The sequence below is a fragment of the Haplochromis burtoni genome, unplaced genomic scaffold (assembly GCF_018398535.1).
Source record: "Haplochromis burtoni strain Fernald_Lab_line unplaced genomic scaffold, NCSU_Asbu1 Contig_12, whole genome shotgun sequence".
Taxonomy (NCBI): Eukaryota; Metazoa; Chordata; class Actinopteri; order Cichliformes; family Cichlidae; genus Haplochromis; species Haplochromis burtoni.
The window spans coordinates 628,801-656,792 of record NW_024582373.1 but is presented as its reverse complement, the minus strand read 5'-3'; the positions used below and the strand labels follow the sequence as shown (position 1 = coordinate 656,792).

Genomic DNA, 27,992 nt, shown 5'->3' with positions numbered 1-27,992 from the left:
ACACCCCCCCCCCCCCAATCCAATTACTGGAATAGTAATATGATTTCTATCTGCATGGATTTAATTTTATTTTGAGCTATAACAGGAAACATTTGTCTCCAAAGATCCAAAGCCGGGTGTTGAATGTCTGGCCTCCCACCTCTCGCAGTGTGAGGGGACGTGTTGCCCTCAGCTTTGCACGCTCCTCCACAAATTGTCCCAGTCTATCCTCGACAGACCCATCATTACTATGCAGATCAGTCGCAATGAGATAGAAGCGCGCCCCCCCCCCCCCCAAAAAAAAAAATTAATTAATTTAAAAAAAAAAATTAGACATAACGTGACTGATGACATTGTCACTGGTACGCAGGCGAAGGTCACACAGGTGAGAAGTGTAAGGGAGTGGGCATCAGGTGTTTCTCATTACTAAAGATATCAGAGCCTGTATTTAAATACCACCACATATCCCACTCTTTCAGAGTAAATCTGCCATTAGGTTATTGAGACCGTTTCATTTATGGGAGATTTAAACACTACAGAAAAGGACAAGAAGGTCACTGTGACCTTTGTGTTCCTTCCTGTGTGCTAAATGTGTAAGAAAGCCTGTGTAGCATATGTAACTGTTAAAATGTAAAGTTTGATGGCGTTAAATTCACAAATTTTATCTCCCACAGTGCCCCGAATAGTGCCACATGGTCAGAACAGGCTGAACAGAGCTTACGCAACTACCAGGATTTTGTTGTCAGTTGCTATATAGTTGCAGAAGACTGTTGACTGCGATTGGGAAAGCTTGTATATATAATAACAGAGCAGGTAGGGTGGGGTGGGGTGTTTTGGCCTTATTGTTTGAAGCTCTAAGCTCGTGGTTGATTATTACACCGAATCACCTTGTGCTTAACTTATGGGAGGGTCAAAAGTTGTTTATTAATGCACACGTTGTCCTTCACATCTTGGAATCTGTAGGACAACGTGTTCATCAGGTCTTTCTAGGCTGTAATCCTTAGAGCCCTCGCTGAAATGTTGAATAATTTATAAGCGGTTTATGTGGTTTATCGCAAGAGTTTTGCCATATTTTTTTTAATAGGTGGCGTGATTCATCTCCCACGCGTGCTCGGAAATTAAAACAAACTCACTGGAGTGAATGCAAAGGCGGCAAAATGAAACAGTTGCGGGCTTCACATGGCATTAACGCTCGTAAGTGAATGCTGAAAAATAATTTCCGTTTGTTAGTGTCAAGAGGTGAAACTTTTACGGTGCCTTTCAGCTTGGATTACACTTTCCACTTGATGTATTACAAGGATTACAGAGTACATAAAAAGTGAGAAAATGCTGCTGTTGTGCAGAAGAGGATTTCTTGCAGCATTGGCAGGGATGAATGTCAGGAAATAACACTGGCTGCTCAGATGGAGACAGTAATTAAGCCACTGTGCTGACAGTCAGTCTTGTCTAGTATTCGCTTTTCACCTTTGGATTCCCGGCCCCGCAGGGCCAAACATAACCTGTGCCAGGCACAGACGTTTACCGTGACGACTTCTTATAATGGAAAATGCCTAAAACCTTTGTTGACAATACATCCTCATCCTGTTCTGCTATTTCTCCTTAGTCAGTTGGCAGTAAAAACATACAGCCAGCACATTATTATAGTTTTTTTGTTGTTTTTTTTAAATCCCCAGCAAGGCGAGCAATGTAAACATTATCCCGTGTGTCTTTTTCTCAGTCCGGCTCTGTCCTCTGCGCTGCTGCTGTGTTTTCGTAACAGCATCTGTAATTGAAGCTGTACAAAGCCTGGAGAAAACAGATGATGGATGTAAGCCTCTGCTCCGGGTTCATCTCTTAAATTTCCATCTCATCCCAGTCTACCGCTGAGTCCCTGCTCGGTTTGTTTTTATTGCATGGATATAACGGAGGATAAGTTTCCTTATGACGAGCTACGAAAGGCAAAACATCCAAGGCCGTTTGCGAGCTGACTTTCTTCGTGTGAGGCAATCGCGCTGTCTTCTACATAGTTTTCTCAAGACTTTCTTATCTGCTGGATCCCATCCCTGCTAGAAGGAGGGCTCCATCTCCATTTTCCTTATCAACATCGGCGGCCAAATCAGCAGGTGGGAGTGAGGCGAGGAGAAGCACAGGTGGTAAGCTTGTTGATCCAAAGAGTTGGATGCAAGCCAGGTTTGACCTCTGGACTGTCCCCGTCTCTCTGCTTTTCTTTTAGGATCACATATTGAGCACATCTGCACAGATGCCATCACGTTAACCCTCAGTTTTCTCTGTTCCTCTCGTTTGTCTGAAGGTGGTTGTTGGATTTCTGCGGAAGAGAAGCTGTATTCACTAATCCAGATTGGGGGGGATATTCCAAATCCCTGTTTGTCATAGATCCATATAAGCTGGCACACATCACACAGCAGGCTCTCCGAACTTAAAAGTGTTAATAGCAGCACGCAGCTTTTAGTTACAGTGCCTCACAATAGGCTGTGAGCCGTATGAGCGGTTACATCCTCCGTTTGCTTTATGGTCACAGGGACACCCAAGACACTTAGATGCTTTAATGTGACGAAGCATATGGGAGATGCAGCGCCCTGGTAGTTTCAGGACCCCCTCGATCCATGTTTCTGCTGGAAGCTGATAAATTCTCTCACAGATGAGACGCAGCGAGCACTGACCTAAAAACTTAGGGATCATACTTTGAGAGGTTTGGACCCTTTAGACTCGGTGAGAGTTGTTTGTTTCACGTTCGCACGTGTACATGTATTGTTGTTTTTACATATTAGGAAGAGATGAATAGTCGACATCTTTTTATCACTCGTCTGATGTTTTCTCGCTGGACTTAAAGTCAACGTGCTGGAGTCAAAGCCAGCTGTTGAAGAATTCCTCATTGGTTGTTGTGATAAGAAGAATATGAGTTTATGCAAATGATGGTGAAAAAGGTCGCTCGATTTCAGGAGTGCCACCAGCTGAGCTGGATCTGGGGGGGGCGTACCTCCGCCTCCTGTGGTTGCCAAGGACACCGCCAGCCTCCACAGCGAACATTCGCCAAGGGAAGGCGCCAGAGGAGCCACCTCTGTGTTTCTCTGGGAAATTGAATTGTCAGCAATCAGTCATTGTGACAGCCAAGCTGACCACACAGATAACTCTATTAGCAGAGGCTGTGTTCCTGTGAGGCAACAGGCCTCTTAGCACTGATTCATACACTGAAACATACTGAGACTTGTCCTCATTCAAAGCTTGCTGTGTTTCCACAGGCAGAGGTCTTCACTGTCTCTGGATACAAGGGCTCTCATGTCTCTGTGCTCTGTTAATGTTTTATGGAAACAGTATCTTGTGTTTCCCTCCCCTCGTTTGTTGAAGTGACGCTGATGTGCCGTGCATGCGTGTGTCTGAGATTGTTAGGTCCCGTGCCACACAGATGGCCTCGCTGCTGCTTTCACAGGTGCCCTTCAACCAGCCTGACCGCAGTCTCCAGATCCTGCTGAGCCTCCAGCAGGACTCCGCTCTTCTGGAAACTCTGCCTCTTCACATCAACCAGCTGTGACCCAGGACACAGACACACTCGCACGCACATACAGTTTCTGTCTTCCACTTTCTTTCTTTAGGCTTCCTGCACAACTGAGCATGGCAGAGGAAATCCCCATAGACTAAGCTGCAGCTAGCCTAGCGTAGCAGAGTGGGGCAGGTACTCTATTAGCAGCGCTGAGTGCAGGGCAGACAGGCCTGGCCATTCAGCCAATTTATAGCCAGATACCAGGAGGAGCGGAGCCAGGAGAGACTCATTCAGTCACACTCACACCTCGATCTGAGCTATCAGAGCTAATTTATCAAGACACAGCTGTCTCGTCCTTCGTCCCTTAGCAGCGATATTTTTTTTTCCTTGTAACCCATCATTAAGCGTCCTTTATGTGAGACCTGTATATTCTGATGTCTATTGCTTCATCAATGGTGTCTGTCATGAAGCTACAGCTTAGGCCTGGGCAGTAAATTGATTTTTTTAAGGTATGTTAATATGTTTTATAATGAAGTATAGGATGAGACAGCATTTGTGCTGATGTAGTTTAATGTTGTATGTAAACCCATGCTAGTAATTGCATGTCTTCTGTCACTCAGTGCTGCAAAACAATTTTTCCAGAACTGTGCTCGGTCTGCATCTGCAGACTATTTCTCTCCCCAAGGTGTCCTGCACCATGAAGGGGGGAAAACGTGTTGTCTAAAAAAAATATTCCAGTTTAAAGATGATAGCTTAATGTTATAGTTGTTTGTATAGCCAAGTTACTTCATTTATGGAAGCAGAACGCTAACAAAATGCTGCAAGACTTGATTTACTTTTTTTAGGGATACATTAAATTCGCCAGGGAAACGTTATATTTTTTAACATAGTTGGAAGATGTTAAATGGTCTAAGTTTCCCAACTATGCAGTGACTTCTGATATATGATTTCCCCCCATGTCACCCAGCTGCACTACAGTAACTCAGTTGTTTTCTGCAATACTGTTTTCTTATTAAGTCTGTTTATCATTGTTTGAAAGGATCATCTGGGTCAGTGCCCTGCGGGGCTTTGTGGAGTTAAAGGAAAGATGAAGTGAATTCATATGCGTGTTTGTGACATACATTATAAATGCACAGAGAACTTTTATAGAGGAGGGTAAAATCTGTGAAGTCTCTATCACAATAAATGGTTTCATCTGTTTTTAAAAAGCGAGGAAGTCAAAGTGCGTAAGTCCATTATGTTTCCGTTCTCATGGCTGTTCAATTACAAATGAAGACACGCACAGGTCGGTTGTGTCACACCTCAGCTCTGGTCCAAATTGATGTTGCTTTGGTTCAGGTCTTTTGATCCTCCCAGTCTGTTTATCAATCAGTCAACTTCATGCAATGGAGTTGATTGTTGACTGATTCTTCCGATGGAAAAATGAAAGTTTCTCATTTGAAAAAGCAGCTGGTCCAATGCAGCAGCAGGGGGATTCACAGTTAGTCAATCAGCTCCACAAGTAGGACTAACTATGATGTTAAGCCAAAGAATCAAGGAGGAGTAATAGGAGCAATCATATGAACCTCATGCATTCTCATGTAGTGCTTGTACTTTGCTATGGTCCGGTCTTAAAATCCCGGTCAGACTAGTATGTTTATGAGACAGAAGCGTTATCAAGTGTTAATTAGCTTAAAACTGAAGCACAAACTCCAGGAGGCCATATTATTCATTAGGTAATATCATTAAAACTCCAACCACTTGACAAGTTAACTTCCAGTCATTATTAGAGGAAGTGCAGTTTCTGACACCTCAACGGTGGCTTCATTTTTCAGTCCCGGAGGATGCAGCTTGGTATCTTAGCATCAGTGTCGAGTTAAAGCAGTGTTAAATTATGTTGGTCTCTAGTGATTACACTTGAAAATTTGGATGTATTTACTTTAAACTATGCAGTTTAATATAGTCACAGGGGTCCAGTCACACTGCCCACTAAGGCTCTCATAAAGTTGCAGCTTAGTGGAAGGACTACTACTTTATTTATAAACGAAGACCAGAATAGATGCTTGACTATATAGTACAATGTAGTGAGGAGGGTGGGGCATGGGGAGGGCTGACTCATGTCCCAGCTTCCCTCTTGCAAACACCCGAATCCACAACTGCATAATGGATAAATTGAGTTTCCAGTTTGCTGGTCTGAAACATCAGAACACCAGTGGAAAATATTACTGTTGGTCTCTGGGTCTGCATTAGTGAAGTAAATTTAGGTTGAGACTGAACGTTATGAAAAGTATTTTTTACAAACCATAGCACTCTGTTTAGGGAGCCAGCCAGTTGTCCTCTGAGATTTTCTCTCGACATGTGCGTCTTCATGTAAGACATAAAACATGCTGATTATGCCCGTAGATGTGCTGTTATGAATCAAATCTGCCAGATGGTGCTCTTCAATCTCATAAGACAATTAGCAGGTAAAGTGCCCTCCTTAAGGAATCCTTTAAAAGCACTCACTGAGTAATAAGATGGTTTCTTGCACTTAGCTGCTCTGCAGGATTAGACATGTGCATAAGTGTCCATGCTGGTGACAGACTTATTAATCGGTCCAGTTAATTATCGCAGCCTTCCCCGTGTCAGTTTCGCCATTCGATGGACAGGTGTAAATACCAAGCTTTCAAAGTGCAATATATCTTTTTGCTCACCTTCTTTTCTTTTTTTTTAACACATACAATACATATACATATATTTACTGTAAAGTTAGGCAATATGTTGAGATTTTTCAAGTGGTCACGGCCATATCAACTGGGAATTGCCATTAAGTTATCAGATAGTTATCACTCTTAGCCTCGTGGCTCGGAAATTTGTCAGACACCACAGTGGAGGCTTCAGGCTTTATGCTACTAATGCTAAACTCTTCTAGGCTCTTTTAAAAAAAAATAAAAAAAAATCTCATATCGTGAGATACTGTTACAGATCTTAGGTGATGCTGGAGTGCTCAGTTTCACAGCACTTTGCGTTATTGTTGCCAACACAGATGTAAGACGCACAAAGGAGAGAGAGCGGAATAAGAACATCTAGAAACGTAACATGCGCCTACACTGCTTTTGCGTCTTATCCGCTATAAATGTTAACTTTTTGTCTCCTTATTAATAATTGGGGGAAGAAAATGCTCAGCAATAATATAGGCATCTGTATTTGAGTGTTCCTCGAATCAGATATTGGTTTGTGTGCTTTTAGTTTTGTGATTCATATGTTTGTTTCTTTTACATGCAGAATAATATACTGTCAGTGATACTGATAATACTAAATAATTTACTAATGGTATATTATGTTAGCTATAATATAAAATCAGCAGTAGTCATCATACTAGAGCTCACTTCGTTTTTGCCAACATAGTGTCCGTGCTGGTGGGGCATGGGGTTAATGTGCTCTCATTAAGGTAATGCTTTGTGGCCTGTTTAGTGCTCCTGCTGCTGGGGAGACAGCAAGTCTGTCTCTTTGTTACCTTTGTCTGTAGGCCTATAGCTGTGCTAAGCAGTTTAATGTCATTTACATGTGTATTATATATAATTTTCATTGGATCTTATTTCAGTGAACACACTCCACACATGCAGCTGTTGGCTGTTGAAGCAGCTTTATCACTATAGTGTCTTTCATGCCAGTGAAGCCCTGCTAAACTGGATTGAAATGTGTTAGTGTTTTTTAAGTATGCAAGCTTTTAATTGCGTGAGTGTAAATAGGTGTGTTTACCTTTTTACAGAAATCTGTCAGTAGAAGAGGGCCCTCTCTTTTTGGCAGGCAGATGAGTACACTGACTACAGTGTCGCTAAAGCTTTTTGTCACAGACAGCGATGTCATGTTCATCGAGAGTGAACATAACTGGTCAGAGGACAAGGTCGTGAGTCTTCTGTGGACATATTCTGTCTGGTGAATAGGTCTTAAACCTTATTGCTCCTATGTGTGTAATGTCCCGTGAGCCCTCCAAGTACAGCCTCTGCAACATTTTTATCACTTGCATTTTGAGTAATGACTGTCCGGAGGCACAGGATATTAAATGTAGTAATGACTGAGTCAGTGCGCCTTCAGATTCCTTTCTCAAAGAGGGGTGAGTCAATTATAGTAATGCAGCTTTTAGCTTTTATTAGACCTTATTAGTCCTAGAAGGATCAAACAAGGAGGTGGTAGATTTGTTTGTCTTATTAACTGTCCTGAAATAGCTTCTCTCTGGCAGGCTTTCCCATGCAGTGATCATCTATGCGTATTGGCGTGTATTCATTTATTACAGAGTCTAAGCCATTGTTTAGAAGTTTAATGTCAAAACCAGCTGTGGGTGTTGCCCCGCATTTGGGATTTTGGATAAAAATATACCTTTTCAACTGAATCCTGAGAAAAATGTCAGCAACATGTCTCGTTATAGTTTTTTTCTCATGTTGTCAAAAGAAGAAAAACTCTTCTGCCAGCTTGTATCAGGAGAATAATAGAAGCTGTAAGGAGGATGATGGAGCCCCAGGAGAGCAAGCTGTCATTTAATTACGCAGACATGAAACACGGGGAGCTGCGTGCGAGTGCGCGTGCATGCCAGTGTGTGCCGTGTGTCTGTGCTCGTTCATCTGTGTGGGTTTGCTGACAGTATCTGCAGGAGATGCTTCGTGTTATAGGTCAGCTTTTCCCACAGTGGAGAACAAAACATCTCAGACTCCAGATCGGATTTCCTCCCAGGTATTATCTCTCTGGGTTTAAATTCTTTCTGTCAATTACATTGTTAGTGACCTAACAAGGGGACTAGGCTGGGAGGGGGGGGTCTAAAATGCAAAACGAATGGATTTTTCCTCTAATTCTCTTACCAAATGACCCCAGTTAGAGCAATAATCTGCAACTGAGCCTTGTCACAGCCCATTAGCTTTACTCCGGTGCGGATTGTCGCCTCTAAAGACTCAGAACTATAAACACCGGCTTTGCCTGTTTACGAAAAGTGAGGATAAGGAAATTTCTAGTAACTGTACACTAGAAAGATTCCACTTGAATAGGGCATCACCGCACCAGTGCCCGGGTTAGGCGAAGTTGTTTACACAGATTTGTGTTTACCCCGAAATTGAAAACAGAGGAGCAGACATGGATGTCGGGCTCTCTGAATGGCTGGCAGGAGGCTAGTGGAATTTGTGCTAGCCTGTTTTCTATTGTGATGTGAAGATCGCTGAAGTGTTGAATGAGGACAGAAGTTTTAGTTGAGGACAGACATGCTTGTGTTCCTCTGTGATTGTAACATTTTGGCAGATGGGCAGATAAGTCTGCGTCCTGTCAGTGGAAGTGAGTTGGTCATAGGCCCAAGTCAAGAACGAGATAACCAAACTGGGTTATTTATTAGATAATAAAATATCCTTAAATTTTCCCCAAGGGTTGGGACATTTTGTGTTATAGCGGCTAAAATATTAAAGGGTCATTCTCTGTCAGTTTATCTAATGCTTCCCACTTAATTCCAATTGTACTGTTCCCATGGATTTTTTTTTTTTTTTTTTTAGGAACATTTCTAATTGTAAGTTTTTGGGAATGACACTGAAGGCTAAATGAACCTGTAACAACAACGTTTAAATAGAGTAACTAGATGCAATATGACAAAAAAGAAGGTAAAAATGACAGAAAAAGAGCACAATTAAATAGAAAATACCAAATAGTGAAATAACTTTTAAAAAGCTCAATAAATTAAATCTGCATATATTGGAGGCAAGTAAAGATGTGAAAAAATAAATAGAGGTGAGGTGTTAAGAGTTTCTCTATCTGTCCTTTTGGCACTGCCTGTCTGAAAAGATCACGTGGTTTAGAGGTTTTCCTTTTATTATCTATAACTTTTGGCCACAGCCACAGTTGTTTGCATGATCTCTGTGTCAGCTGATGGAAGAATCCACTTCCATTCCAACTGGATGATTCAGAGTAGATACTGGATTCTGACAGCAACCACAGAAGAGAAATCCTTTGGCAAGTAATATGGATTCATTCCACTCACAGTTTGATATTAAGGCCAAAAAATGTTTCTTTGTAGTAACATGCCTGGGACTACACCACATTTAATTTCCAAAGAGTGCAGTCCCTCCACAGTAATTACCGCTCACAGTAAATACCCATCACATACGAAAAGTCCTGGAGCCAGATATGATTACACTGTGGTTAGGGAACTGTGAGTGTAGTCTCATTTCCATGCAACACAATAAAATTACACAGTGTTCCTGGGTCTTAGTCAGCTCGCCAGGCGCGTCCATCTTATTGTCCAAGGACCTCACATAACCCCATGATGATTGCTGGAATGGCTCCGGCTCTGAACCCCCATCATCACCTCTGCAGCTCCTCCAGGATTACAGGCCTCGCTCTGGGCAGTCGAGCTGTCAGCACGATCAGATCAGTAAACTTGGGAAACCAAAAGTAGCCATTTCACTTTAGAATAAAAATACTGAGAGCAAAAGAAGAAGAAGCTTTATCGAGGAATAAAGTCAATACAATTTTAATAAAATCCAAAAGATAAAAACTGCCACTCAAAACAGCACCAGGGGAAGGAGAAATGAGCCCAGACATATGTTTATACATGCCATGATAGTTTTTTTTTTTTACCATGGAAGTGTTTCTGCTTCTTCATCTTCTTTTTTTACCAGGATCTGGCCCACTGGAAAGTTGTGTGGGTCCAGGAAATATATGTATGGCTTTAAAATTCTAAGCTTAGATTTGATCATTTTCACCTTTATTGAACAGTGAAGAGACCATAGGGGAAGACACAGGAAAGTTTTTCAGGCCAGATTTAATCTCGAGCTGCTGCCTTTCAGTCATGTGGCACATGGTCACCTGCACACACAGCGAGCGCCGTAAATTTCCATTTCTAATCCCTGACTTTAGTCTGTCATTTCACTCACTAAATTAGCTTAGTTTCTTGAGGATTAAGGTGAGACTTATAGGGGACCTGAAGGCTTTGCTGAACTTTCCCTCTTGTTCTGTGTGAAATGATGTGTGGTCATAAAAAATCAAAACGCACCCGAGTTCACCAAAGAACTTAAACTCTCACAGAGAGCGAGCTGACCTGTCAAGCATCATCAGTTTAGAAATGCGCTGTTCTATGGAGGATACAGTTCCTGCACAGAGCTTTAGTGTGATCCACCACTACTCTTTGCAAATTTTGGCCAGTGTCTCAAGTCATTTTAATTTTTTTTATTTTTTTGTGCAAGCTGAAAACTTTGCAGCACCGACTTTCAGAGGATCAAAACATGAAAATAAATATTCGCTGCTTTTAAGCAAGAATCCCTTTTACATACCACAGAAAGCAAACTTCAAATGAATCTAGATCAGCCTAAGAGGATAGTTTGAAGTTAAAGTCATTAAGATAAATAAACCATAAGGATTCTGAATTTTAAAAAGGCAATGCGTGGTAGGGCAAACTGACACATTACCAATGACTAAGATGCTTTTTGTACTGTTGAAGTGAAATGTTTAAAATGTGTAGAACTGTAAACCTGGAAAGGTGCAAGATTAAAGATCAAATCAGAAGCAATGCAGCAGAACTGAAACTTTTTGTTTTGTAGTTTTCTATATAAAAATTTAATTTAAAACCATGTTTGTAACATTTTGTGAGCTTTGGTTTTTTTTAATTGGTTTTCTTGGGGGTTGTTAATTAGTCCTTCATTTGAACCCCACCGTCATTGCTGTAATCCTCTTTCCACCGTGCCGGATGACAGTGAGTCGATAGGATTTCATTGTTTATCGCCATAGCAGTACACCTGATGGCTGAGTCAGGGTCTTCGTAGCCCTGGAGGCACGTTAATATGAGGTCACTGTGCTGATATTCAGCACGAAAGCATAGAGGCCAGAGTCAAAAGTGTGGCCATGACGTAAACAAGTAAATCTGAAGTCACTGTTGCCATGGTGAAAAAGGGCTAAATTAAGTGGTGGCACAGCTGGGCTTTCAGTTGCCCATCACATCGCCTGCAAACAGTTCCTGATGGCCCAAGGTGTGATGGAGATGAGCAGAAAAAGGAAAAGATGGAGAGATTGCAGAGAAGAACAGGATGAGAGAGAGAGGAAAAAGTGGGAAGAGGGGGATTTGCTCATCAATCACTCAGGGATGCCTGCTGACATGGCAGCTACAGGACTCCTTTTGTTGGCAGAGACGAGGTATATCTCAAGGAAGTGTTTGGCATGCGCCACTGTGTCCACACACGGATGTATTCAGGCGCCTGCGTCTCACTGTTAAAGCAAAGACTGGCTCTGTCTCTGCTTAAAGCTCAGGATGTTCTGTGTGAGGTAGGCAGGAGTGCTTGCCAGCAGAAGAGCGGGGAGGGGAGGGGGGCGATGGTAAATGAGTTATCCCTTTATTAAACTGACAGATTTCAGCATGTCTTTGCAATTCTTCCGATAAAGTCATTTTGCCAGAATTGGAAGACCTCCTGGTCTCTCAGAGACACTGCTGACTCTAGAATGTAATGAAAGATGACCTTTTCAGTGTCGAAAGAGCCTCATGTGGGTTTTCTCTTGACACACTTTCTGCAGGATCCTCTGTTGCCTGCTCCTTTCCTCGTTGTGTGAGCTGATATTTATCCTTGGCGATGAGGCTCTCCTAAAAGCAACACGCTTTTGCAGGAGAAAGAACCTGAAGAGCACAGATGTGGGAAATTAAAGTGTGAGATCCAGCCTGTAATCTGGTGTTACTCGTATTAATGCAGGTGGAGCTGAGTAAAACAGAATCTGGTATTAGAGAGTATTTGTTTGTGAGTGATCGGCTACAACAGATGGTAATACTGTTAAGGCAGGAAGATCTTGTTCCATATCAGCACTTTGAATCCTTCCCCCATCCTCCTCCACATCCATGGTGCGGTGTGAATGTGGGACAAACCTTGCAAGCTGCAAAGTGAATTTCCCTGCTGTAGCCTGGGAATCATTTCCTGTTACAGTTATAGAATTCTTTGCTATCATCGAGATAACATGTATGTGTTACACTCGAGCATTGTTCCACGGCATTGAAGGAAATGAAGCTCAAAACGTGTTTCGGCAGCTCTCATTTCTACCATTATCTATTCCCCTTGTTTCTTTGCCTTACATCTGTCCCTTGGGTCTATCCCAGTTTAGAATAAACATCAGCAACCAGCTTTGTCTCTATGGCAACAGCTGTAGATGCTGAATGGTAGCTCAGACATAGAGTAGGCAGGAAAAGGGTGGCGAAGGCAGTGGATGTTTCTAAATGTGATCTGGTGCTCTTTACCTGCATTGTTACAAGGGGTTATGAGACCAGCAGAGCTGCTCTGGGATACAGCTAGTCTGTACCCAATTTACAGCCACATGATATGTAACATTTCCGGCTTCATCAGTCTGATAAATGATGGCATTTTGTCATTTAGATGAGGTTGACTTAGCGTTACGTTAGTGTTCCTCTCTGCTTCATTCACATATATCCACAACAGTGACAGAGTGAGGCAGGTAACCCTCGTGACATTGTGAGTTTTCCTGCCTCGGCTTCTATATTTAGGAGGTCACCTGGATAATAGAGAAGCTACTTGCTCACCTTTGTGAATTGAGGAAGTCAGTGATCAATTCTTTCACACCTTGTTGATGATGCACTATGCCATGTGCATAAATAGGTCCAACTCTCTCACTCTGCTTTGTGATGCTCTCAGTAAGTGAAGTAAGCATGTAAAGGAAAACATAGAAAAAAAGACTTCTAAAAACAGCTGGAAGCAACAAACTGACTTCTGCTATTGTTAATGTTCTGCCAATATTTTGATTGTAAAGTTGTTAGCGATCAATTGTTTTAACCTTACCCATCCCAGCCACACTCTAAAACCCAGTAAAAATGTTAGTGTACCTATTTTTCTTTCTCCTGTCGTGGCTGTTTAGGACATTTTACAAAGCGATGATGAGCTGAGCAACTGAAGATTCAGTGTGTGAGCCTGCCTTGGTATAATATGCACTCAGAGCTGCTGTGCTGTTTTGAAGGTGACATGTATATGCTACTGGGTCCAAGCTTATACAGGAAAGCGCAAATTCAAATGCTGTGAGATTAATGAACAGTGCCTGTCTAAGAGAGGCTGATTTTTGTGCAACGCCAGGTTGCACAAAGCAAGTCGCTTACAAGAAAGGTGTAGAGCATTTGAGCAGTTTTCAAGGTAAAAGCAAGCGTTCTGCTTCTGTAAATATTGCTGGTGTAGAGGATAGAAGGCGGTGAGGTCAGTGGGGTTAGGCTATGAAAGCCACCCAGTCAGCCTGTCAGTTTAAGCTTGCCTTGACCCCCGTCGCACTAAACACTTCAATTACCCCACTAGCCAGCTACAAATAAAGCAGGTCTTTGCCTCCTTCCTTTCTGTGACGGCCTGAGGAAGTATTGGATTGATCCGACCAATACACCCAATCTGCTCAAGCATGCAGAATATTTGTTTTTCTTCTTTTCCTTGTTCAGTTGTCTAAATATTATTTAGTTCCACTCCCGAGCCGGATTTGTCAGCAGGGATTTTGCCTGGCATGTTTTCACTCCCCATTTACTGATCGCCGAGTCCTTCCAATCCTGGATGTTTTCACTTTTTTTTTTTTTTCTTTCTCTGAACTGTTTTTTTTTAATGTAATTTGAGGATTGTGCTCACTTGTTGCCATCTGCTTCCCTGGCTTTTTCCCATGCAATTTGAAATCTGTTATTAGTCCAGTACGACCCCTGAGCCGATTCATGCATCAGCAGGCAGATGTGGGTTTAGACCTTTGTCAGGCAATTGCAGGGTGAAACTGCTGGTAAAACAAACATGGCGTGACGTCATCTATTCTGGTGTCTCCTGCTGGAACTTGGCTGTTTGACTCTTCTCTAACCAAGTGAAGGTTATCTGATACCAGCAGCTCAATGTCATTCCAAGGGGGGTTGGCTTGGATTCAGGAAGTGATTAAAAGGTAGCAGTTGGCCGGTCTTCCATCCAATTGCATTTGCCTACACGTCCTGCTTGTTTCTCCTAGCATAGTGTGTGTTTGTTCTTTTAATGCCGTCCATCTATAGAAAGGCTGTCTGCTGTGGTTTTAGCTTGCCAGTTGTAAGCATTGACCTAGAAGAGTTAGAGCCTCCATCTGCTGCTATGTGCAACATGAGCCACGCTTCTAGGAACGGCCAAGAAATTCAATGCTACTTCCTGTCCTCACCTTGTGCAAACAGGGGGGCAAAATAGGTAGCATTTCAGGGAAAGTGGGGGAGGGGGACACTTCTGTGTCAGGATTCTTGTTCAGTAATTACGAGCAGGGACAAACGGCTGGCTTCAAGGGGAAAACAAATGAGAAAACTTTTTGTTAAATCTGGCCTGATATATATTTGCGTTTGCTCACTACCTGTGTGGAGCAGAAATGAGGCCCTTTGCCCTCTGTGTCTGACTCTTATAACAGCATAAGTATCACAGCGCTAGTGTGAATTTTAAAAAGGCAAGATAGAAAGATGGACATCTTTTAATCTGAGATTTTAAGTGTCTTTGGGAGCATGCGGTCCTCCTCCTGATGAAAATGTTTCGTTTTTCCTTCTTGGACAGTGGTTTCGAGTGATCCGACAGGAAGATGGATGAGCTCCAGGATGTACAGCTGACTGAGATCAAGCCGCTGCTGACCAACAAGGTGAGTTGCAGCGAGAACAAGGTGATGACAAGCTGCAGAGGCAACAACATTAATTTTTTGTAACCATACACATAAAATGAACAGATGTGTTGTCTCCTAAAAATGAATAAGCACCCACTACAGCACTCCCAGGAAAATACATACGCTAATACACTAGTCATGCATGCTCTGCAGTGCCGTTCATCAAAGTGAATTATTCATATATGCTCAAGTGTAAAGGGAATGGGGGGGGGGGGGGGGCAAAAGGGGTTGTAGACAGAATGAAGCAATGAGAGAATACGTAACAGAGGCAGAGAAAACAGTCTGGCAAGGAGGTAAAGAGATCAAAGGAAAAGCTAAAAGAAACTCATCTCTTTTATTTCTGAAGCTTGAAAGTTTGCAGCGAGTGAGGGACAATAAAAGCAGAAAGAGACAAGAAGCGCTACCTGTCTTTCCTTCTTCCCGCCTTCATTCTCAACACCTGATTAACTGATTAGAACAATAATGATGACGATGATGATGATGTGTCTGTTTTGTTCTGTACCCCGATCACTGACACAGTCAGGAGCATATCGTGCCTCAGAGGGAGGAGTGTGTGATTATGTATCGGCTCTTAGGGGATTGCGTCACCTCAGGGGTGGATTTGAAGAATGAGAACATTTCTCTGAGTGTGCTCTATGCCAGTTAAGGTAAATGTATTATGTTAGAAGACAGAGTGGGGGAAAATGCATCATGGAAATCATTGAAATAGAGGAGACTGGCACTGACCTCTCACTCCACCTAGTGGTCAGCTCATTAAACAGACGAGTCTTCAAAGTGGATTGAGATGATGTTGATGATGTGATAACAATGATGAAGGAGGATCCTCATTTCTGTAAAAGTGGTGGAAACTGGTTCTGACTGCCAACTGATAATTTCTTATTACACTGGTCAAGCTCAGAGCACCTAGGTAGCCAGCGAAGGTTATAAATGTATCCTGTCATTTAGTATGACATTAAAGTGCCTTTAATAAAAGCAAAACAGGCCTGTTAGCTTTGGCCAATCACAGTGTAGTTCATATCTTAGTTTTCTTTAAGGTCTGATATTTATAAGGAGACCAAGCTGTCAGTATTTCCAGTTAACTTGTTAGATGTAAAAGAAATGGTTAAGCTGAGTGACTTGGACAAGACTTTTTTTCCCCTTTGTCTTGTGGCACCACGTACCACAGCTTTACTCAAGCCTTTACTGATTTTTAATATGTAGGTCGTGTCTATGGCATGCATAAGTGGCTGCTGTTCGTTTTAGCTCATCATTGTAACCTTCATTGCACCGTCTCCCGTCCCAGACTATGTAGAAGAAGCTGTTTAAAAGTCTCTTTAATATGTTGAGTCACCTGACTGCAATCAAGATGCCCTGTAAAGTGTGATGATTGACATGGTGCAGTGAATCTATCCATCCATTTCTTTAACCACTCCAATAGAGATTTTGTAATTCACCCAACATTAAAAATTAAAAAAGCAACCCCATTTACTTGCATTACATTCATCACATCTCAACATTATTTCATTATAGTGGTGGATTTGTATCCAGATTTCTGCTGCACAGGCAGTTAGAAGAAGAAAAGGACCGCTCTGTAGAAACCATCTCCGTTTAAAAGCATGTACACCCCACTGGTCTCTCCTGCAACTCAATCCCAGTGGCATCTTTTCTGTGGTCGGCTGCCCACTCAGGCCTCAAACAACGCAAATTAACATAAAAACGTCAGAATTGTGCACCATCACATGTATTATGTGAAGCAAAGACTTTAGTTTCGATGCTGTTAAACTAAGGAGCTAATGATAAGTTATCAACAGCTCCGTGAAGAGCTGCATGAATGTCATGGATATAAATGTAATCAGACATGGGTTATTGCCATTTTGTCTGCACACATGTATACATCCTGCACCGCACTCCCATCCATCTGGTGGGGTTACACAAACACATTAAGAGTGATTACCAGCTTTAGCATACTACGCTACATTAAACTCTCCTCTTTTCCTTTTCACGCAGAATGCACGCAACTTTCAGGATTTCGACTGCCAGGTAAGTGTAGCTCTCTGCTCCCACTGTTAATTTAGCATTATGATTCATTCTCAGCTCCACACTGCTGAACCCATGCATTCTTTGTACATCCAAGCACGTTACTCAGTAATAACACGCACATTTATGGATGCCTAATGCAGGTGAAAGGCGTGTTTGGTCCAACTTGCTCTCTCCGTTTACTCTTGACACCGCTGACTGTGACAGAAAGGACAAACCAGTAGTTATGTGCTCACCTGATTAAAATTCTGCTGCTTTTGCTAACGGCCATCTATTTCTTTGGAGGCAAGTGTAGTGATCATTTGCAAATGAGGACCTTTTTTAAAAAAATTTGAATAGTGCTTTGGCTTTGTGCTAATGACTGAGAAAGCACACTCACTTTATTCTTTGCATAAAGCGATACAGAAAAAGATTATGTTAAATTCATATCAGGTTGTTTTTTTGAAGAATAAACAACTGTAGCACCTTCCTCAGTATGATTTTTTTTTTTTTAGTGCCTGCCTTTTTTACTGTATTTTATTCATAGTCATATTCCTTTTATGTGATAATGTAAAAATAATTGTCATTCCAGAAGAAGAGTTATTAACCTTGAGGAAGCAGTTTTCCAGATCCCCCCTTTTTTTATGTCTTAGAATGAGGAGAAGGCTTGCCAGCCTTCCACCTCTTGGGCAGTTTGCTTTTTCTTGCAACGATTCTCCTGCAGGAGGAGGAGTCACGACGCTGGGGAAAGCTCTGTGCTGTGTTTTAATGGCCATCATGACTGCTAAGGGTTAAACCTTTCATCCCTAGCTCACTTTCTGCAGTCACGCCTCCTTCCAGCATCTCGGCAGAGCTAAATATAGCCGACGCAGGCGGGGGAAGAGAGTAAGCATGTTAGCCGGAGCAGGCAAGCTGCATGCTCCTTAGCATCCTGTCAGAACTATTATTAAGACATTCATGTGCGTACAATCCTGCAGTCAGTCAGCTGCTCGTGTTCACCGTGTAATCTTTTATTACCACTTTTTTGTGATTCCCTTTGAAGTCATGCTGTTGTCAGTTACAGAGAGAATTGAACCTGAATCTGTCCCACTGGTGGTTTGACCTCATTTGCCTTTCAGCCATTATGACCTCACATGGTCACACTCAGGAAGCTCAGGGAGTTCACAGTGTAGTGGGTTTACACATTCGCCTAACTAGTGAAAAATTCCCAGTTTGATCCTGAGAAGATTGTTTTGGGAACAGTAACTGGTGTAAAAACTCTTCCAAATCAATTAAACCGCTGTGGCGACCCCCTGTGAATAAGGGAGCGGCTGAAGATGGGAAATTGCTAAAAAGGGTGCTGATGATGGATCGTGAGAAGGTTCAATTCTCTTAAAAGATTTATAGTGTTAACAAACTGTGCTGGTGTTCCTCCTGATTTGGTAATCTGGACATTTGGCAATAGACGTAAATATCTTGTAAATATTTAGTATAACACTGAACCCGTCACGCAGCGTAATAACACTAAGATAAAAGGAGAGCACACCCTATACAAGACATCAGACCTTAGACGTCTGTGTGGGAGGGGTCCTGCCTGCCGCAACATCACTCTGAGCCGTGACATTCCAGCAGCTGGAGGATGAATCCAGCTGCTCTCTTCCTGCTGCTAAAGCTCCCACCACAGGCAGTCCACAGGTACTGCAGGAGTCGTGCCAGAGCTGTGCATACCTGCAGAGGAGGACAGTGGTGGTGGGGTGGAGTCAGGGAACCTAAAGGTTCAAACTGCTGCAGCTTTGTTTCTCTTACAATTTTCTGCTTATGCCAGGAAAGGGAGAGGAAGGTGTGTGACAGACTCCTCAAACCCTTGGGGCCCAGAACGCTGAGTGACTTCACTGAAATGGCTGACTGTGCATTTCAAAAATAGTTTTAGTGTCATGGTGTTGCTGCAGTCTCGCACTGCTATGTTTTGAAGTCCATTTTTTAAACTTTTGCTTAAGCTTTGTTTATTGTGTCTATATATGTATAGCGTTTTATATATTGTATGCAGTGTGTAGGTTTTTACATTTTCAGGGATGTGTTTACTTTTAAAATAGCAATTTCTCTTTATAACTTTGCCCAACTTTCTCATTATTTAGTCTGTGGCTTTTCAAATCCTCACTGTCTCATTATGTGCACTAGAGGGCGCCACGAGGCTGTTCGATAGCTCCAGACATGTGACAATTTAAATGGAAAAAAAGAACCTTAACTGTGTTGGTAACATGCTGAGCTGCCATGTGTTGCTAGAACAGCTTTCTCATCTAGTGTTGTGAAGATGACCGTGCAGAAAGCTTTCTGATACACTGGACGGAGATCTTGTGGCTGTGTAGACTATAACATATGATTAACACAGGTAAACAATGTTTTGAGCTGGTGCATTTTAGTATACAAAAATTGGTTCAAATCAAACCCTACTTTCTGGAAATGATGCAATTGAGCTAATCTCTGCAGATCATAGTGTCACTGTGCGTCTGTATGACTCCTCAGGCTGCAGGGGGCTTTGCTGAGGCACATGATGATTCAGTGCATGAAATGACTACATGTGTTTCGCTGGCACCCTCTGTGGGTTAAGAAAGGAAATAAATCGGATAAACTGGTCTACAACCAAACATGCTGCTATATGATTAACCAATAAAGAGACCCTGGTCCTTATAACCTCACAAACTCTGTGTGTCTACATGTTTGCCATTGGCTGCACTGAGCACCCCGTCAAAGGCGTGACACCCTGCACCGTTAGGAGTTGTACTGATGGTAGGAGAGTGAGAAGGAGAGAGCAATATACTACGTGGATCAAATGACTCAGCAGCAAGTTTAGAGGACATAAATCCTGATGATGTCCTGTTTTGAATAGTAAGGGGAAAAGGTGGCTTGCTATCTTTTGCTCGTAAGCCTGGAACACGAGGAGTCATTAGCCAAAGCTCAGTGTCAGAGTCACTACTTGACAGTCATTTACATGATTAAGTGGTGCCTTGAATGAGCCAACATCCGCAGCAAAGCTATTGCTATCGTAAGCCCTCCTGCTGTGTTATACGCTAGTCCACTCTTGCTGTGAGCTGGATCTGATTATATCCACTCACACGGAGATATTTCAGGGTTCTAAAGCCATTCGGATGAAATGTGATGCAAAAATAAATGTGGATACGGTGCTTGGCGACAAGCAGCCATTTTGCTGATGCAGAAAACAGCCCAGGGCGAGCCGTCAAAGTCAGCCTCCTCTCCTCATCAGTAAGACAGCGTGACGTCAGCAGCCTGCACATTTTCCTGGACTGCATTCTTTGTACCCCATCACCCCGCTTCCATTCCCCCCTCCTCCTTTCCTTTTCTCCTCCAAACCCCGCCCTCTGCCTCTACCCACCTGACCCTCCGCAATCCAATTAGAAGAACCAGTGACTGGATGTATGGACGCACTGTGACTACCAAGCACAAACTGCAGTCTCACTCTCCTCCCCCTCTGTCTTTTTCCTGCTCTCTTTCCCACCTCTTGTCTCCGTCGCTCTCTCTCTTGTTCTCTCTGCATCGTATCCATCCCCCACCCCTCCTGCTTTCATTCAGGTTACTTTTCCTTCTCCTCCTCACTCCATCTGCTGTGTCTTTCTCCTCCCTCTCTTCCTTCCTTGTCGCTACTGCTCTAGCTGCCTCACCCTACATCCCTCACTTCCTACCAACGCTCCCTCCCTCCTCCTGCTCCTTTCTGAGGGCTTCAAAGCTGCCCAGCGCACACTCACACATAGCATTACACCACTCCTCTCCTGTGTGGGAAAACCATGTCAGCTATTCTGGACCTGGACCAGATTGCATGCGCTGGAAATGAAGTGGTGAGTGACAAACGTGTCTCGCCTGACTCGACACACCTGGCTCTGTCCGTGCTTCAAGGAGGTTCTGGTTCAGATTAGGGGTGTTGTGGTGCTGTTTCTCCAAAGACATGCCGACAGCAGCTGGCTAAACGAAGGGAATAGCTCTGGGGTCTGGCTTTGATGGGACTCGTGCTCTCTGGGCAGCTGCTGGTATGGGGTGACCATTTGTTCAGTGTGTGCGTGTGCGTATGTGCGTGCAACTACAGGTCACACAGCGTCCATATGTGCAGCCTGCACAGTCTAAAGCTGCTCAGGGTGCAGTTGTGCATTTTAATGTGATGATATGAAAGATGCTTGTGTTGTGCTCAAGTGTTTTAGGATGTGCAGCTGCTTCATCCTGTGGATGTGCGCCTGTCAATATCCATCAGCTGGTTGTTGGTAACTGTGTGTGTGGATCTCACAGGTTTGTTTCTGCATGTCTTCATCATGTCTTTCCAGCGATGAGTGAATTGCTGTAGATGTTGCGTTTTGCAGGTGTGCATTGTGTTCTTTTTTTCTGTTATCACAGGGAGGTCACTCACCACCCACCCCACACACCGTGACAAGAAACCACCAAAGCCACTGTAGCAGGTTGTTCCTTCCCCGCAGAGTCCTTGAGTTTGTTGTTTCAGCCCACTGCTTTGATGGCACACACACTTACTGTGTGTGCTGCAGGTGGGGAGGGTCGTGTTAGTGTCAGAAATGGATGAGGTTGGCCTGTACCCGAGATGATCCCGGGCTCTGTCCACTTGCATGTGTGCACTTAAGTCATTTACAGACTGCTTGGTGTTTCCGCCCAGTAATGCTGCTCCCAGTGGTGATTGATGCCTCTCCTGGCAGGGTGGAGTAAACTGAGAGGAGGGATTGATAGGCAGTGGATTGCGGGAAGAAGATCAGCATGACAAAGTGCTCTGTTTTTTTTTTTGTTTCTTTTTTTTCATCTCACTCCAACTCTCTCACCATGTTTCTTTGAAACATGCTCAGTATTCACATTTCACCTCCAACCCAGCCCAAATGCCTTAACGTACTTTTCGTCAAAATGCTAGCTATCATGAATGTATTAAAGTGGGGAAAAGGTTGATGCCATTGCAGTGCTCTCCTTCTTTTTTTCCCCCTCTCTAGATGTCCAGCCTGTCTCTGTCACTCTTTGCTTTCATGCTCTATTTCCTCCGCCGGTTTACCTAACACATGTTAGGGTGCACGTATAGCACATAGACTCAACAGAATACCAGCATTTGAACAAAGTGCATTTATATTGTTTCTCAGAGCAAAGCACTGAGTGTCCTTGACTCTGTCCTTGTCTAAAAAACCTTAAAGATTCTGCAGCAACACAGCCTTGGTGAGAGTGTTTTTTCACCTTTAACAGGTTGTTCTGTCACCTCACCAGACCGAGGTTACAGAATCGCTTCATTAAAAGCCCTTCGATGAGGGCAGAGCTTCCTGTCAGCAGATAGGCTTTCTTTAGGGTTTGTGCCATCTGAGAAATACAGGTTATAATGAGAAGCTGTTTTGTAGCTCGCTATCTTGAGCATCACTTTGTGGTGTTTTTGAATGCAGTTTTCATGTCTTGTGCGACAGGCTAATCTCTATAGCAACTCCCACTCAAAAGCAAATATCTCACGCTGTTGCTGACATGATGAGTATTTTTCCTCTTATTATAGATTGCAGATGTAAGTCAGTGCAGTCTCGCCCTTGAGAATTAGCCTTTATCTCTGAAGATACTGGGACACATGTCCGTCAGCTAAATGCAGGCGGCCGAGATTATGCAGGGGAAAAACGGCAGCGTACAGTCAGTCACACTCCCCTCTTAGTCTGTCAGCCGTAACCTATGTCTCTCTTCCACTCAGGCTCACTCTCTCTTTATTATTGATGACCAGTGGGCCTTCTGACGAGGCAAGCGGATGAGGCATCACCCGCTGTTCTGTGCAGCACAGACACCCTAGCGTGCATGCATGTGGCTAGAACGTGCAGGGTGTAGTTTGCAGCTGCAGATCATGCTGATCTTGGGAGGTTTTGTGCATTGTAACATGATGATTCGGTGATTCTGGGGGAATCTGGGAAATGCATTTGCCTCTTCTTGTGTAGTTTATTGTTTCTCTTAATGTCACTTCCTGCCCTGTCTTTGGATCCTGTAAACAATATTAAGGCACTGTTATTTTTGCTGTGTCATCGTTAAACAGTCTTTCTTTTTATCTTGATCATCTTTCTGGATCTTCCACACAGATTAAGTGCCAGATGAAAATATGTTGAAGCCTCTTAATGTTTTCCTTTGCAGAAGCGGTGTGTTTAAGGTACTCAAGCCCCCTGAGTGTTCGACCCAAATTGTAAAGCAACAGAGAGAATGAAGCCAGTATGAACACTTTGAATTTTAATGGGTCTTTTTTTTTTTTTTGCAAAGACTTTGATTGAAGACAAATGATGCTGGCATTTTTGCAAAGTCATTCTTGTGAAAAGAACTGTGAGGTTCAGACCCTTGGATAGAAAGACTGTTTTCCTGAACTGGCCATTCAGTGCTTTGTTTATCCGAGGGCACAGGGGATGTGAGCTGGCGACAAAAGGTTTATCCTCTGCATGCCCAATTCAAGATATAACCCAAATGTCTTGTTTGTTGTGGGTTGTTTACTTTAGTTTGTGTGTGGCTCCATGTTGGAGCTTTGATGCAGACTTCAATCAGTATGCTAGAAATGGCTCGTTTTAGCTAAAATGTTGCCTTTATGTCTGCCTTTTGGGGAAATGAGACAGAAAGCGTCTTTGTTTTGTGCTTGGCAGAGATGAAAGAGAAAAATCCCATACAACAATTGTTCTTCTTTTATTTAGATGAGTTTTGGACTCTGCTGGAGTTCTGGGGTAACGCTGTAACAGCTATAACAGAATTGTTGTCGTAGTGGTCATATGTGGAAGCTTTTTATCTTTCCACCTGTGTTAGTCCTGAACTATTTTTTTTCCTCCTCTTTGGCTACAGGAGCACGACATTGAAACGCCACATGGCGTTCTCCATGTGACAATGAGAGGCGTTCCCAAGGGCAACCGACCCATCATCCTCACCTATCACGACATCGGCCTCAACCGTGAGTCGGCCAAAAATAAGCTCATCAATATGCAGTGCTCTGTTCTTTGCGCCTAACAAAGAACGTTAACCCCTGCACTGTCACATTTTATGTCTACGACTTTCCACCTTTCAGACAAGTCTTGCTTCAACACCCTGTTTAACTACGAGGACATGCAGGAGATCACCCAGCACTTTGCTGTGGTTCACGTCGATGCGCCCGGTCAGCAGGAGGGAGCGCCTCCCTTTCCCAGCGGGTGAGTGTCAGACTGGTTTTGCACGCGCCGATGAACGCGTACATATTTATTCATATCAGTGCTGTTGAGAGAGTTCCAATCAATTTGTGTGCATAGAAAGGAAAGTGAGCTGTTGGTTCATTTTCTAATTGAAGTGCAGTCATCATCCAGTCTGTTCCTGAAGTATTTAAACTTATGAATGAACTTGAAGGTAGCATTTTCCTTACTGCTCGCGTGGACTCACATGTGTCGCTCGTGCCCAGGTATCGCTATCCAACCATGGATGAGTTGGCCGAAATGCTGCCCTCTGTGTTGACTCAGTTGAAGTGAGTGTCCCCTGGCTGATAGCTAATTATTGATAAGATGATTTTGCCATAAATGAATTATTCATCTTCAGCCACACACTAACGAGCAGTTTCTTTATAGGGTGAACAGCGTGATCGGCATCGGCGTGGGAGCAGGAGCGTATATCCTCACCCGCTTTGCGGTAAGTCCACAGCAGGACCACAGCGTGTAGACTCACCCATCCTTATATTTCTGTTCTTCCTTGCCCTTGATGTCTTTATTTGTGTGATTCTCTGTCTCGCCTGTAATAATTAAAGGTTTTCAGACCACACAGTTTGTCACACTGAACGTTAAAGCCTCCCATCAAGCCCACACAGGGCATCAGGTTCCTCTACAGTCTGCTAGATATGCTGCCTTTCCCCAGGTGATGAATCACCTTGGTTAAATATCTCTCTCTCCATTGCTACTGCTTTGTTTGTGCATTCGGTACAGTGCAGCTAAAATAAGCACAAGCTAGCAGAAAGATCTAGAAGTGACATAGAGCAGTGAGGGAGCTCTAAAAAATGAATGATAAAAAGAGAGGATGGTAAAAGGGGAAGGTGTGGAAATGAGGAATTGTAGAGTTGGGCTCTCCGTGGACAGTCTGTTCTTATTTAGAATTAATGAGGAAAAATTGATTCTGAAACGCATTGCTTGCTTTAACTGGCTTGGAGCAAAATGTTTTCCCATGATGGATTTGCAGCAGATGCTGCCGTGCTGCATTAGCATCGTGTTGATGAAGCAGCAGCCGCCGCCCTCTCATTGGATCTTAGATTTCCCCAGATACTCTCTTTTTGTCTACAGGAAGTTCTAAAGCTGCACCCCTTGATTTAGAAGTGGTTTGTGACTCCATCATCATTTAACAGAACAGACATGCTTCACTTTTAATCATGTTTTTGCTTCTTTAGAGGACACGCAACATCATCAAAATGTTACCAACTTGTTGTAGTGAGGATGTAGCTCCTGGGAGAATATTCCCTTGTTCAGATGCTCAGATTAAACTACAATATGATTTAAAAATGATAAAGAAATTAATAAACAAACATTTTTGTTAAAAAGCTCTCATCCTCGTGCATCTTTACTTTCACAGCTGAACAACCCGTCCCTCGTGGAGGGGCTGGTACTCATTAATGTCGACCCGTGTGCTGAAGGCTGGATTGACTGGGCTGCTTCAAAGGTCAGTATTTCCGCCTCATCGATGACCAGGATTTTCATCATATATGAAAAGAGAAAATGCTGCCTTCTGAAGACTAGTCAATACTAGTCAACTACCTAGTTAAAAATTCTATAAAAGCTCACCCCTCTTGGCTTAAAGAACAAACACTGTGTTTACTATGGTGCTCTCGCTGTGAATATTCAACAAGGTTGTATGAGGAAGACATTCTTTTACTGTGATAATAATATGATGTGTCGTTTCTGCCATATACATTTAAAACATCACACTTTTATGAGCTGTTATTAAAGTCTGAAACATGGCAAAGAGGAAAAGTCCTGAGCAATTTCTTCCATTTACGAAGTTTATAGCACTCAAGAGTTTTAAAATGCAGGTATACCAGCTGACATAGATATACCAGTGAATCTAGGGACTGTGCATTTATAGTAGCAGTAGATCACTTCACAATCATAAAACTTGAAGATTGCTATGTCAGTTTATTTACTTCTAATTAGTCCACTCTCCAGAAATAAATCAGATCTTGTTAGTATCGTCTTTCTCTTGTGTGCAGCTTTCTGGATGGACCAGTAACTTGGTGGATATCGTCATGGCTCACCACTTCAGCACTGTGAGTCTGACTTATTGCTATGTAGTTCTCCTGACCTTTTCTCATTGAAGCTGTGAAACAGCAGCTGAACCTCTGGAGGCTTTCTTTTCAAATTTCCCTCGACACTTTTTTCTCAGACATTTGCTAATTATTTTATCTGTGTCCTCTCAGTTATAGAAACTAGTAGATTGTGCCATGTCGATGACGCTCTCGGTTTATTAATCCGTTCTCAGGATGAGCTTACAGACAACCAGGAGCTGATTCAGACCTACCGCCTCCACATCGCCCAAGACATCAACCAGGACAACCTGGCCCTCTTCTGTGGCTCCTACCAATAGTATGAAACAGTTCATGGTTATTATACACTATATATTAACTTGTATTTTCAGTTTTCTGCTATATATTGTTACAGTTGCGTTTTCATAGCTTAGATCCCTGATAAAGACAGGCACGTAGCTCTGGCTGGGAGGGAAGGAAAAAGGCCCACTATAAGATAAATAAGGATTATTTTGAATTATGAGTCATTCGCAGCTGCTTCAGCCGTGTCTAAGAATAAAAATACAGAGTTGGTAATGAACATAACAGGACACATTTAATATTAGGTTTTGCAGTTGCCTGTATTTTTGCTTATTCATTACATTTATGAGAACTTTTATTAACAAAGACAGTTAATTGCTGTGGAGTAAAGCCTAAATATACAAGCACAAAAAATGCAAAGCACAGAGGTCTAACGAGATAACGTCCTTTTCAGCTTCTCTAACACGTTCTCATTTTTTCCCCTTGCACCAGCCGTCGAGACCTTGAGATCGAGAGGCCCATAGTGGGTCTGAATGAGGACACGGTCAACACACTAACGTAAGTCTATGAGATCAAGATGACACAAATATACACATTGGGCTGTGAGTGCATGGCGTGATTTGAGAATATCCACTCCTCATTTATTCCAGTTGCCCTGCTTTGCTGGTGGTCGGTGACACGTCACCTGCTGTGGAGGCCGTGGTGAGTGGTGCCGGTGGTGCTTACAATCCATCATCTCAGTGCGCTAAGAAGCTTGGGGAAGGATTTGTTATGCCAACAAGCAGCAGTTCTTCATCACTCAGTGTTTGCCTGTCTTTGATGTTGCAGGTGGAGTGCAATTCCAGGTTAAATCCTACCAAGACTACATTGCTAAAGGTGATGCTTCTGCACTGCAATTTCTGACATATGAGATGATATTCATATTTATAAATGTGATTTATTGATGAGACTGATAATGTCCTCTCAGATGGCTGATTGTGGAGGCTTGCCCCAGGTTGTGCAGGTGGGTTTTTTTGTCTGTTTGTTTGTTTTTAAATTATCGAGAGACGTGAGCGTCATCTTGCTCTTTTCTTGGAGCAACACGGTCTTCTAACTTTTTTTTCTCTTGCAGCCAGGAAAACTTGCTGAGGCATTCAAGTACTTTGTCCAGGGCATGGGCTACAGTAAGTGAAGATGCTCTTGTTTTTTTGTTTTGTTTTGGGGGGTTTTTTGTATGTAACTGAAGGGTAAACAGATCTAACTCTAAACTGGTTTAAACTGGTTTGCTAGTAGTCAGTGTCCAAGAATTGTTTACAGACTAATACCTGTTTGAACTGACGTGTTTGTGGCCCAGGCGCTCCACTGAATTTCCTGTTGACGTGAGTGCAATGACAAAAGTTACTTAATTGAGACTTGTTTTCAATGCAGTCTGCGAGCTGTTGCTAACCTCCCCCCCCC

General features: G+C 43.0%; 1 protein-coding gene across 4 annotated transcripts in view; it reads left to right on the top strand.

The window, feature by feature from the left end:
- ndrg3a (ndrg family member 3a) overlaps positions 1–27,992 on the top strand; it is a 32,344-nt gene that overhangs the window by 781 nt on the left and 3,571 nt on the right. For 2 of the 4 annotated variants that reach the window (XM_005915308.3, XM_005915306.3), the window contains exons 2-15: positions 14,947–15,028; positions 17,036–17,068; positions 23,855–23,960; positions 24,075–24,195; positions 24,438–24,500; positions 24,601–24,661; positions 25,589–25,675; positions 26,223–26,279; positions 26,492–26,595; positions 27,048–27,113; positions 27,206–27,257; positions 27,384–27,431; positions 27,523–27,558; positions 27,667–27,718. In XM_005915308.3, coding sequence (XP_005915370.1) covers positions 14,972–15,028; positions 17,036–17,068; positions 23,855–23,960; positions 24,075–24,195; positions 24,438–24,500; positions 24,601–24,661; positions 25,589–25,675; positions 26,223–26,279; positions 26,492–26,595; positions 27,048–27,113; positions 27,206–27,257; positions 27,384–27,431; positions 27,523–27,558; positions 27,667–27,718 — 943 coding nt within the window. In that variant the 5' untranslated portion in view covers positions 14,947–14,971. Of the gene's footprint in view, positions 1–14,946; positions 15,029–17,035; positions 17,069–20,484; positions 20,875–20,915; positions 21,064–23,854; positions 23,961–24,074; positions 24,196–24,437; positions 24,501–24,600; positions 24,662–25,588; positions 25,676–26,222; positions 26,280–26,491; positions 26,596–27,047; positions 27,114–27,205; positions 27,258–27,383; positions 27,432–27,522; positions 27,559–27,666; positions 27,719–27,992 lie in introns of those variants that run through there. The other 2 variants (XM_005915307.3, XM_042214714.1) reach the window with 2 other exon arrangements.